Below are 13,127 nucleotides of genomic sequence, written 5' to 3'. Positions count from 1 at the left end.
GTGGACGTTCAATCCCCACTTTGTGGTCCATTGGAGCTGTAGACCTGCCTCACCTTTGGGATCATACCTTAAACTGATCTGAGAAAATATATGAACGGCGTGGATAAAACACTTACATCACGGTGGGCCCCACAGAGCCCTGCCCGCCCGGAGGGGGTTGGACGCAATCTGCATCCTGTCCCGTGGAATGACCTTAAAAATCGTCTGGATGTCCTATAAACATCAAGGTGTAGCTTCGTAAGGTTTCAACAGTAGTCATTTCTTTGCCCAATCCGCGTCCTTTATTTAGTACGCTTAACATTCTAATTACGCAATCCGCTTCCCGGGGTGAATAGGTGGACATTTCACGGAAGCAGACCGGTCGAGAGGGAGGGGAGAGGGAGAGGGAGAGAGATGGCCGGCATGGGGGATGGGTACGTGGGTACGGCGCAGGATGCGGTGAGGATAAGAAGGCTGGAGAAGCAGAGGGAAGTAGAGAGACGCAAAATCCAAGAGCTCAAGAACAAATCTGCCTCCGTTGGTGGTCAGACTGGTCTCCTCCAATTCGGTTCCGGCACCTCTGAGGTTTTCTCTCTCCCTAAATCCAATGCCCTAGAACAAGAAGGAAAAAAAACGATATTCTGCTATAACATCGTGCTCATCATTGGAGGACGAACACGGCGATTCCCTGCCGATATTGTGAAATACCAACCACAAACAGCCGATTTTTATTGAACTCACCGACATGCTCAGGTGCATGCGTCTGACACGCGTGCTTTCCCAGCGGCTGATTAGGTGGTCCCCACGATGAAGCTGACCCGAATTATAATATTCTCCCATGTCGGATGAAATATCGATTATATCACATGATACATCGTGATATTATTGATATATCACAATATATATTGTCAGCAACCCGTTATAAGGCTCCCTTGTATTGTCGATACATGTGCTAGTATTGATGAAATAAGGGTAGTGTTCACCCACTTAAAATAAACCGGAAAAATTGTGAAAATAAGAAAAAAACCATTTTCTCTTGAGTGATGTGAATGTTGCGTTCACGAGGTTCTTCTCATGCCATCTTTCTTGCATTTGGAAATCCTTTGTTGGGAGCCTATGTTTCTTTTCAGTTATACTTTTCAACGTTTCTGGGCAAAAAAAAAATTCCTCTTTCATTCATACGAATGGTGGGAGAAAGGCTAAAATGACAGTGACGATTGCTGTGAATGCTGGTTGATTTATAGTTTGAATATCAACATTAAGTGTATTTAATGGTATTATTGATTTTAATCACTTTTTCAATTTTACGTGGACTTTCAGATTCTTGAGACTGCTTTTAAAAAGGAAACCGTTGGTCTTGTAACTAGAGAGCAATACGTTGAGAAGGTAAGATGTCCCTCAACTTCTCATGCCAGACTTCTTTCTGTCTTTCTTTCTTCTTCTTCTTCTTCTTCTTCTATTTATTATTATAATTATTATTTGTCAAATTGGTCTAGGATGCATAGCCAGGGATATTCTGATTTTTGTTTGGCTGTATTTGTCCTTTAAGAGGGTTAATATCCGGAACAAAGTCGAAGAGGAAGAGAAGGAGAAGCTTCAAAAACTGCAACAAGAGTGGGTAGAGGATTTGAAAGATTTTATGTACCATGTTATTGTAAAACCTTTTATCTGTTAGTCTTTGATAATTATCTTGTTCACTTACATTTTAGGGAGGAGGAACTTCAATTGCAAAAACGGAAGAAGAGGAGGATAAAGGGGAATCCTCGCTTGTCATTTTCTGATGAAATTGAGAACGGAAGTGATGAGGATGTAGACAACAACAGTAAGCATATATGCTTATGAGTTTTTGAACCATTTGTGTTGTCTTAATGTATTAGATTTGTTGGACTCCTTTGTTTTGTTGCTTTCATTTTTCTTTGGTTATGAAAGAAAAAAATAGTTTGCACTAGTGATGTGCAGTTTTGTTTGGATCCTTGAAATTCGATAGTCATTTGTCAGTCTTACATTATGAAAATTTCATTTTAAGGTTTCTTTCAGTTCATTTTATTAATCATTTGATATATTTATGGATATCTTCTTCAGGAAGTTCTAAAAGTTGATGCTGAATATTTGGAAATGAAACCATCATATTCTCAAAGTGATGTAGATTCTGAATTTGGATGTATTGCAAGTTGAACAACACAACAACAGTCTCTGAATTCTACAATTCAAATTCATAGTGTGCATAGGACCAACCTTAAGATTTTGATGTAAACAGGTCGCAGAGATCACAACAAACCACAATTATAATGAAACACATATAGACGACTTGATATGTGCTTCAAAAAAAAAAAAAAACTTAGCAGTAGAAACATATCAAGTTCGAAGAACTATTGAAGAAGACTTCTAAACAAGTCTTTTAGTGGAATTGTACCACTTGGAAAGTGTAAGAGGAATTTATTATAATTTTTGCTGAGAGAGAATGTATCTCCGAGATCCCCTGCGTGATCTCCCTTGTGAATTGCTGAGAGAGAATAAGAGATCGCACAATCACGACCTTCAAAGGCAATCTGATAGAGAGATTCAATGCGCTAGGGATCTCTCGAGAGTTTTAGTGACATTCAGAAACCATAGCCAACATCCTTCATTTCTCCACAACTCAGGGATAGTTCATGGTGAGAATGGAAGGGAAATTCGACAATGACTTGTAGCAACAAGAACAACAAAAGGCAAGCAAGTGGAGTTCGAGATCGACAGAAGGTTCTCCTCTGCTAGATTGGTATTCAGAGGTCGATTGTCTAGAAAACCACCAAGAGGGAGATCAACGGTAAGAAAAGTAGGTAATTGTAAGGAAGACGGCTATCAACTTTCTCAAAGGTCTAGAGGCTCTTCCTACCCTAGTAAGTCTAGAGCAGAACGAGTGGACTCAATATCCTTTCCGACAAAGATCAAAGAGGAATCCCAGGGTTGGGTCCCACTGGCCATAAGGGGAGCCTAGCTATGAACTTTGAAGGGTGGATTCTGGTCTCTCATAAAAAAAGGCCACTGCCGTGAATCCGAAGAAGACACCTACGTCGAAATTTGCCATCTTCCCTACTTTGTTCGTCTCTGGCGTTCCCTTAGAGTGGGACAAATATAGGCCATCCCGATTTTTTCAGAAGATGGGGGAAATCAAGGAAATAGTTCTCCCCCGTTCGAATGGCGTTTCCAGAGGATTCACCTTTGTGAGAATGGGGTCTAAAGATGCAGCCGCTCTCGCAATCTTCTCCCTCCATAATGGATAGAAGATTTAGCTAAGCTGGCAAGATATGGCTTGAGATAGGAGATTTTAGATTGAGCTCCGGTCGAGATGGAAGAGAGGGCTCGTTTTGTTAGTTTGATAACCCCTCATCCTCCTATACCTAAAGATAGTTGATGGGTTGCTGGTCAGTCATTCAAAGAAGTAGTTCCTGGAGGGGTTCTTTAACCATCCTCACAGGTACCCCCCGAATCGAAAGGATTTCCACTTCTTTGGGGCCGAAGATAAAAGTGGACTGATCCCTAATCTCTAAGAGAGTAGCCCTGTATTCCCATAGTCTAGTTATCCAAACTCGGGCTGGATAATTGCTATCGGCCATTAACAAGTGGGTCAGATCTTGATGTAAGCTGCAGAAAGGCAACTTTGGCCTCAAGCCGCTGGACGACTGCTTGCTTCTCCTCAGTCTTAAACCAGATACTAGCTTGGACCCTGTCCTCAAGGCCGCAACCGTGGACCAAGGAGGCCTTGTGATCTTTGTGTGTAGATGGGAGGACCACTCTATTTCGGCTAAAAGTACATCTGGTTTCATTTCAAAGGGATTCCTCTCTTAATCCGAAATCTCGAGTTTGTGCTCTTATTGGGTTCATGTATCGGGGAGGTTCTACAATTTGATCTAGCCACCGAATCTGGATGGGAGCTTCGATCGACTCGAATCTAGATTCAAAAAAAGCTCATCTGTTGTCATCTCTCGCATCCTCATTCACGTGGGGGAGGATCGGTTTGAGATTCAGGTTTAATTAGATGAAATTCTAGTTGATTCTATAGATTTTCATGGTGGGTTTGCACCGACGGTTTAACCGGAAGACAAAGGTACTCGATCAACTACATGCGCAGGTGGAGTACCTTTCTAGATTAGGGGGGCCAAGCGGGAACACTTGGATGGTGGCTATGATACTTGCTTGTTCGAAAAGGATAAGATCCATGCCTCAGATCTCTGTCAGAGATTGGACTGAGAAGATCTCTCTCCTTTCTCGATTGGGCCACATGGATGGAGACGATCTTCCTCTGTGCCTTTTGACGGTGCATGTTCCACTTGTGTGACTGAGCCTGTCGAGGTAGTTGATGTACATTGTTCGATGATGGGATGGTCGACACATGTATTGCCTTGAGAAGCATTGTTTGCCAACTCCCTACGCGTGGCGAGAGGAGAGCATTTGAGCCCTTCAAGGCCCTCAGGTAAACCAATGGTTGTCACGTGTCTTGCCTTGGGAAACCTTGTTAGTCTCCCTTCCTTGCGTGTTGAGAGAAGAGAGTCGGACGCCGGGGTCGAGGCCGCTCTCTCCTCTCGTCATGCTGACGTCAAGAGATGGTCCCTTAGAGAGAAGAACATTAATTTCTTCCTTTGACGACAACGACTCAAGTGATATGTGTAGCCTTTACTTGCATTTGTGACATTGTTCCAGATCCTCCTCTATCTACGACTCCTAACATTGACATTAGCAGGAAAGGCCACCTCAGAACATGGTGATGTGGCCTTTTCCTTGGCCCTCGCCCAGACCATTCCCGCCCAAACCCCTTGCAATGCAATCACCCCATTCATCCATCCAAATCTCATATGGGGCCACTCTTTCGCTTCAGGAATGGTTAAGATCCCATGTCGATCCTCGCAGCCTCGGGATCGGATGGCCCGCCCTTAAATCCTCGTCCCTTCTCCCTTGATCTTCCTTCTAGCATTCACGAATGACTTCTTTTTCCTCCTAAACCTCTATCTCCTCTTCCTTGACCTTTCGGAGGTCCCTCCTTTGACAATCCTCTTAGTCAGTTCCAGTCTCTGCTTTGGGACCTTAGGCCTTTAGTTGTCTCTCTGACATTATATCCAACCCCTGTGACACTATATTCAACCCTTGCCCCTTCAAGATTTCTCTCATTTCTAAAAGTCCTACCTCTTCGTCATCGGAGAGGACGGTCATTCCAGTTGTCCATGAAGACTCCATTCTTTCTCAAGCTAACATTGCCTCTCCTTTTGTTTTCGATGTTTTCCTCCTTCAGGTTATTCAGAAAGACAACCCAACGCCTACAATCCGAGATCGACTGTCCCAAACCTCTAGTCTGGGTCAAATTTTGATTTTATCTAAATGAAAAGATCCCAAGAGAGTTCGGGAAGGATTGTTGCACTTTGGAAAGTTTGTGGGATTATCTTTTGGTGATAAAGAGGAAGATTACATTGCTTTGTATCAGTTCATCGAAGAGCAAGGAGTGAGGATGGCATCGACTTCCAGGAAAAGCTTGAAGTCTCCTAAAGGATGGAGAGAGCTGATCGGTTTGGAATCCTCCATCAACTACAACACTGGTTCCAACACCAAATCATAAAAAAGGTAGAAGGGGTAAGTCAGTCCCTTAATGAGGATAATCTCCTGGAATGTTAGAGGCCTAAGAGGTGCCAATAAGAAAATCCAAGTCAAGGATATTATTCGCAAGTATAAAGCTCAAATAATGGCCATCCAAGAAATGAAATTCCCTTTGTTTTCCCGAAGGGATTTAAATGCTATTTTGGGGTCTCATAATAAAGACTAGGTTTCTCTCGACATTATTGGATCTTCTAGGGGTATCCTTTTAGCTTGGGAATCTAATGCATGGACCAAGGTTGATAGCTTCATAGGATTCTTTGCCACCTCCGTTGTTCTCGAACATCCCACCTATGGATTCAGGTGGATACTCTCTTTAGTCTACGGTCGCTTTGCTTCCTCTAGGGACCTGCTCTGGGATTATCTAACTGCAATAAAACATGAGTGGTCCCTTCCTTAGTGTCTAGGGGGAGACTTCAATGTCGTTAGATTCTCTTATGAGAAGTCCAATGGCCATCCCATGAGACTATTCTCGGATTGGGAAGCCATGATCTCATTGACCTTCCCTTGTCAGACGTCAACTTTACCTGGACTAATGGCCAATCTCCCTCAATCCTATCTTTTCTCGATCGGTTCTTAGTTTCCCCTGATTGGCTCAACGCTTTTCCTGTGGTCTCTCAGCATGGCCTTCCTCGGCCAATCTCAGACCATTGCCCAATTATGTTGAGCTCCAAGGAAGAAAGTTGGGGCCCAAAACCATTTCGTTTTGAGATTTCGTTGCTTGAAAAAAAGGGATTTCTATCCCTCGTGTCCAATTAGTGGACGCCTTTCTCTGTCTCTGGCAGCTCGAGTTATGTCCTGAGTAGAAAATTGAAACTTCTCAAACAAAATGTGATTTCTTGGAGAAAAGATTCTCAAGACGGTGTCGAGGTTGCAACATCTAATACCCTTTCAGAGATCCAACATTACCCTTTTAGAGATCCAACATTTAGATGTGCATGAAGAATTGAATTAGTTGTCCAATTTGGAGACAACTCTTAAGACCTCTCTCAGAGTAGAGTACGCAAGTCTAACAAGACATCAAGAGATAAAGTGGAGGCAACGATCGAGATTAGCCTAGCTAAAAGAAGGTGATAAGAATACCATACTTTCATGCAATTACTAGTGCTAGATCTCACTCAGACAAGATAAGTTTTGTTTCTATTGATGGTGTTAAAATCGAGAATCGCCAATAGGTATCGGATCACATTCTCTTTTTACTCCTCTTTGCTATCGTATGAAAAGGCCTTTGACCATGTTGATTGGGGTTAATTGGGACTATCTTTTGGACAGATTTGTCATTGGAGACAAATAGATCTCCTCCTACATCTCCTCTGCCTCCTCTGTTTCAGTGAATGGTTTCCCTAAAGGTTTCTTCTCCTCAAGGGGCCTCAGGCAGGGGAATCCCCTCTCCTTTTATCTCTTCATTATTGCTTCCAATGGCCTCAACAGAATGATAGCTAAAGGGGAATCCATAGGGCTCTCCAGTGGATTGAGAGTTTCTCCTTCTAGCCCCTTCGTTACTCATATGCAGTTTGCTGATGATACTTTACTTTTCTATGAAGACTTGGTCTCATTTGTGGTTAACTCAAGAACTATTATGAGGCCATTTCCTGGCCTAAAGATTAACCTCGCCTAGCGCGAAATGTTGGGTATAAACATCTCTAATGCTCCTCTAACTAGGCTGGCTGAGGAGTTTGGCTACAAAGTTGGCTCCTTCCCTTCCTCCTATTTAGGTCTCCCTCTTTGTATTTGCAAACCGGCCAATCATCTTTGGGATGTAGTCATTGAAAGATTAGAAAAGGGAACTTTTCCCTTGGAAAAGATACTTGATGCAGGACATGAAATTCAAATATGATATGCAAGATTTCAGACTTAAGATCACATTAGTTCAGAAACAATAACATAAAAATTCCACATCCCACACAAAAGTCCAAAGATTCAATTGAGGGGAATCTGTGCGGGTCCTGGCCAACACATGTTAGGGTTGGATCAATTAAAATTATGAACCAAATTATACTCAAAGGGACAGAAATCATCCACACATGCACAGTAATCAGTCCCTAATCCAAGGGATTCACCAATTTCAATTCGAGGAACCCTAGGGGTGAGAAAATGGGCAAATAAATTCAGGATAATGCAATATAGGGTTAGGGTTTATGAAAAAACTGGTATGAGAGGGTAAAATAAGAAGAAAACATGAGCTGAAAAATAGTTCCCACGCGTGAATAGCAACAATGGCCTAGATGCACGTGCGTGTGATCACGGCCGCACGTGCGTGGGGCCCACTATTCAGAAAAAGGCCACCTTGGCCCTGTTCGGCCAGGGATGGACTCCAAAACTTCCAAATCTTAGTTCGATCCGATGCATGGTTTGTGCGTGGTGTTCTGCCGAAGTTTCAGCCCTCCCACAGGGCCAGATTTTAGAAATCTGCTGTAGAGAGAAAAATAGCTGCAACTATTGATGGATTTGCAGATGGAATGCTTGTAGGAGGAGAAATATAGATGGAAAAAGGTGGGGACGAATCGGGATAGATGTAGCTTCGCACCATGGTAGTTAGTCCTTTGAAGAAAGGAGGACTTCTCACCCAATTAGGTTTTCATAACTCGGAAAAGAGCAGGAAAACGCAATAATTTTTATTAATTTTCATTGAATCAAAAGAACTACTATGGGTGCCTATTTATAAGAAAACCCTATACCCCAAAACTCGTGCCATGTGCGCAATCTATTACTTGGCGATGAAGTAAACTAAAATAAAAACCAATCAAAGAAATCTAAAGCGTTCATGATGTTCTAAATAATATAAATAAGAAAAACTTAAAGTATGAACTTAATCCGACTAGTGGGCCCCGATCATGAGATCCCATGATGGGCTTTACTTGATTATCGGGCCCACTTTAATGAACCAAAACTCCATCTTCTAACTAGGAGGCCCTCCTTGGACATCGTCATCGATCCAGATCGACGGTGGGGCCCTCTTTCTAGCGTACATGCATAGGGGGGCGGCGTGCGTGCGCATGTGTCCGTGATGTCCCCATCACTACTATCCGTCTATGGGTTGTCGTCTCACTCTGACCAAACATCCTTTGTCCAACTTGCCGTCCTATTTCCTCTCTATATTTCCTGCCCCAAATCCATCCTTTCCAAAATTGATAAACTCTGTCGAGACTCGAGATTTCTTATGGAATTATAAACTCGACATGCATAAATTCCATCTCCTTTGTTGGAATGAGGTTTGCAGACCCCTTTTGGAAGGAGCCGACATCAAAGTTTTAGAAGAGGTTAGCGCATGATGTAGGACAATTAACCACTTGCTCTAAAATCTCGAACTATTAGAGTATGACAAATTAATCCCTTTATCTCATAGCTCAGGCCCCACATCTCATGGGTTAGGACCTTGGCCGAACCCCCCTCGTGGGCCCTAAATCACATGGGCCGCCCACCCCGAGTGTGTCCCCGTATCCCACGGGCTACCCTACTCGAGCCCGGTGTGAAATGCGCATTAATCACCCCTGGTGAGGAGTCTCAAATACGAGACCTCCCCCGTGGGCCCCAAATCACATGGGTCACCCACCTCGAGTGTGTCCCCTTATCCCATGGGCTACCCCACTCGAGCCTGGTGTGAAAATGCCCCTGCATTAACACAACTCTCCTTGGTAAATGGATATGGCGGTTTTGCTAAGGAACTTGAAATTTGGTCGAGGGATTTGGTTGCTGCCGAATATGGAGTCATGGAGGGAGGATGGTTCGCCAAACCCTCCTCCCGTTACATGGCTTCCACGGTTTGGAAAGCTATTGCCAAGATCCTCCCTTTCAAGGAGGTCTCTCTCTTTGGGCTGGAAGATGATCTCATGTCAATTTTTTGGCAAGATTGGTGGATTTTGGACAGTCCTCTAGCCTCTCCTTTTCCTTCTTTGGCTAAGATTGCCTCTAATCTATCAGTTTCTGTAGTTGACTGTCACTCCTCTGTTGGATTAGGGGTGTGGTGGCCTCCGTTTAAATGAGGGCTTTCGGATTTGGAATGGCCCACCTGGATCTGCTAAGGCTCCTCCAAGGTGTGCAACCCTCCGAAGGAGAACAAGACGCTCTCCATTGGACTATATCCTCTGGAGAACAAGACTCTCTCCATTGGACTTTATCCTCCTCCATGATCTTCTCCGCCAAATCCTTCTCCCTGTCGATTGGATGGACATCAGCTTTGATCGAGCCTTTCCCTCATTCGTTTGGTTGAACACACACTACCCCAAATTTGTGTGGCTTCTTGCTTGAGGTAGAACCCTCACAATAGACAACCTACAGCTTAGGGGCATGATCCTGCCTTCTGTCTGCCTCCTTTGCAAGGATAATACCGAATCCACAGACCACCTGTTCCTTCATTGCCATTTTGCCAATTGAGTTTGGTCTTCTATCCTTCGCCAGTTCAGGCAGTATTGGGTGATGACTGCTTCCATCTCAGGCTCAGGCCTGTTGTTTGCTTGCTTGGTATGGAAGGATTGCTGATTAGGACGCCTGGCTATTTGGAGGGTTGCAATGGTGGCTGTTTTATGGGTTATCTGGAGAGAATGCAATAACCGGTGCTTTTGGGATACCTCCTCTGCCCATCTTCGGGTGTCTGATCTAATCTTCTCCGACATAAGAAGCTGGTCCTCGACTCAAGCTGACCGATGAGTCTGCTTTCTTTTGGGATAGTCCCCCTCTGGGTTGTTGTTCCTTTTCATGTCTTGTAGCTCCAGTAGCTCTTTGTAGCTTCTGTCTTGTATAGTTTCTAGTTTCTGGGGGTCTTTCAGGTTTTGTTTGGGTTTGAGTTGTATAGTTTCTAGCCTTTTGCTGCTTTCAGGTTCTTTTGTTTTTCTGTTTTGCTTTGTTGTTCTGTTTTTGGGTTGCTTCGGCTCCCTTTTTAATATAATTTGCAATCTTCAAAAAAAAAGGAAGTGTAAGAGAATCGCTCAAGCAGATTCAATTGCTGGGACTCGAAAGCAATAGTTTTCTACTTTAATTCATGTATCTCCTCTGTCAGACATTTGACCTATATATGGGCTGGTCCAACCATATTACATGTTCCTCCCCCAGTTGGCACTTATTACTAAACTAGACAAGGACTCTAGTTACCTGCACTAACGACAAGAAAGGACATAAAAAAGATTCCAAGACTTGAACTCTGTGGTCTTTAAAAGTCCATGTTTTGAAGTGGAAACTGATCACATGTGCTATATGCCGATACCACATGTGGGGCGCACATAATGGTCAGCACAATTATCTGGGATAACTGCAGGTATCATTTGGGCACTCGATTTGATCTGATTGGAAATCTGGTCCTCATGACCAGTCGGACAGCTCTTGGGGCCAGATTTTAACCATACAAGCTATGGGGCCTTCCTTTGATGGACACTTGTACACGTGTGGCGGTGGCTTGGATGCATCAATTCCCCTGCTTGGAAGAATTCAGTTTTGTCCCATACGCTATTGTGTAGCAAGTTGAAGAAAGTTGAGCGTAATTGAAGATCAGAGCAAACCTACTACTGTGATGATGATGAATATCTTAAAAAAATGGTCAGAAAATTGACAACTTCACTTGCTGACAAAATTTACAGAGAAATTAAAAAGGGGATAACTTTGTGGAGGAAATCTCTTTCTAGTATTTCTGTGGTCTCACCTCTAGAACGGGCTTCTAATATCAAGAAACATTAAAGGAATCATAATATTTTGATTGAATTTGAATTATTCATGACATTATTTATTTTATTCCCACTCTTGTGGCTTTATACAGTCTTGTTTACAAACCAATTGAAGAAACCAAGGAAAAAAAGTTTTTTGGTTCAAATAATAAATTGCCTAAAATTTCTCAACTTGCATAAAAATAGAAAATAACTATAGAAGGAAGCTAAACATAGAATCCTTTTGTTCTAAAAGTCGTTTATAGACAAGCATATGGAATTATGGGCTGTATGACTAGCACAAGATCCGTTTAGTCACTCTACAGTTGTTGCATAGGGCTATTTTGGATGAACTTGTGGGCCGCACGATCCAACTGGTTGGTGATTTGGGCATCCAATTGGATTTGTGCACCTCACAATCCATTTAGACCATTGAATTGGTCCAGATCGTCAATTGGCTCAATTTCGACCTCTGATGTGATCTAGATCGTCAATGTGGACAGTCATATAGTTTTTTGGATGAATGGTGAGGAACTTTATTAATGGATAAAACAAAAAAGAGATACAAAAGCCGACAACCGCGCCACAAAAGCTCCAAATGGTTTAAGGGGCCAAGAGAAAAAACCCTCTTTAACTCAATAGGGAAAAATCAGGAGAGAGTAAACACAAAATCAGAAACTTCTCGATCACCAAGTCACAGTCTAAATCTGGTGCATTGGAAGCCCCCTCCTTAGCTAACCTGTCTCCACTTTTTTAGCACAGTGCATGTGCACAAATGAAATGGTGAAGACAACATATTGGCATGAAATTTCAAGCTTCAGGTTAGTCTAAACGCCGTAACCAGATTTAGTCCAGCTGATAATGTTTCTTGAGTTATCTCTCTCTCTCTCTCTCTCTCTCTCTCTCTCTCAAGAAAAAAAAGAAAAAAGAAAAGAAAAAAGAAAAGAAAAGAACACTTTCCAGTCCCACGCATATTAGGCTGAAAATTTGAGCCACTGCTAGTCTAAACCCTTGGAGGAGAGCTGCAACATTGGCATAGTTAGATGTTGTGACAGCCAAATGGCCTGAGAGTAGCACCAGAATTTCTCCCTTTCTTGATGAGATCGCCAACTCTGGCTAGATTCCCCATTGAGCTTCCATTCAAGTTGAATTTGAGATGCCCATATGGAGGGTGGTGCCAATTCTCTCTGATAGCCTCTGGATACCATGGGCACCAAATGGATTCAGCCCAGTTGCATGTTAGTAAATGGAGTGGGATTCCTCTCTCATTCAGATAACACCATTCCACTGTGTTTTCAGAAGTGGCGAACTTTTGTTTTTTTTTTGGGGTTAGCTTGTTAGTGCACACCCATGTCAGTACACACACTCCATGTTAGCCACCCCGGCTAGGGATCGATACCAAGACCTCAAGTGTTGAAACGAGGTATACAGAAGTGGCGAACTTGAGAACTGAATATTCTGTTGTTTCTTTCTACCCAGATACAACCAAATGGCAGCCTGGATGATTGATTTCCACAATAGATGATGAACTGGAGCTCAAGAGTCTGTTCACCAGCCAATGAGTAGATTCCCCACTGTGGCCGGCATAACCCAGTTGATACCATATCTTGAGAAAATTAGAGACTGCACAATGAGCAAAAGAGCAGTTGTTGGAGTGACTCCCCGCTCTGTAGCACACCGGACATTTGTTGGGAATAGAGCAACCTCTTTTCTTGAGATGGTCTTGTGTTAATACTTTTTTTAAACACACAAGCCAGCAGAAAGCTTTTACCTCTAGTGGGGCTTCACTAGTTAGTTGCACGATCCACCTAATCAGGTTTCACAACCCCCTTACCATCTGCTCTTGCTTCCTGCTACTTGTTAACATTTTGAAATAAACACTTCCTGTTCTTG

At 43.0% G+C, this 13,127-nt stretch overlaps 1 protein-coding gene across 8 annotated transcripts in view; it reads left to right on the top strand.

The window, feature by feature from the left end:
* Positions 1–206: 206 nt before the first annotated feature.
* LOC131231667 (protein XAP5 CIRCADIAN TIMEKEEPER) overlaps positions 207–13,127 on the top strand; it is a 64,538-nt gene continuing 51,617 nt past the window's right edge. For 4 of the 8 annotated variants that reach the window (XR_009164499.1, XM_058227942.1, XM_058227945.1 and 1 more), the window contains exons 1-4: positions 208–564; positions 1,300–1,365; positions 1,529–1,593; positions 1,689–1,801. Coding sequence is in view for 4 of the 8 variants with exons in the window: in XM_058227942.1 (XP_058083925.1) it covers positions 394–564; positions 1,300–1,365; positions 1,529–1,593; positions 1,689–1,801 (415 nt within the window). In the remaining 4 variants the exon portion in view is untranslated. Of the gene's footprint in view, positions 565–1,299; positions 1,366–1,528; positions 1,594–1,688; positions 1,802–13,127 lie in introns of all 8 variants that reach the window. The other 4 variants (XR_009164500.1, XR_009164501.1, XR_009164498.1 and 1 more) reach the window with 4 other exon arrangements.

The sequence above is a fragment of the Magnolia sinica genome, chromosome 17 (assembly GCF_029962835.1).
Source record: "Magnolia sinica isolate HGM2019 chromosome 17, MsV1, whole genome shotgun sequence".
NCBI classification, from domain to species: domain Eukaryota; kingdom Viridiplantae; phylum Streptophyta; class Magnoliopsida; order Magnoliales; family Magnoliaceae; genus Magnolia; species Magnolia sinica.
The sequence above is the reverse complement of the archived record's forward strand: the minus strand, read 5'-3'. Positions and strand labels throughout refer to the sequence as shown.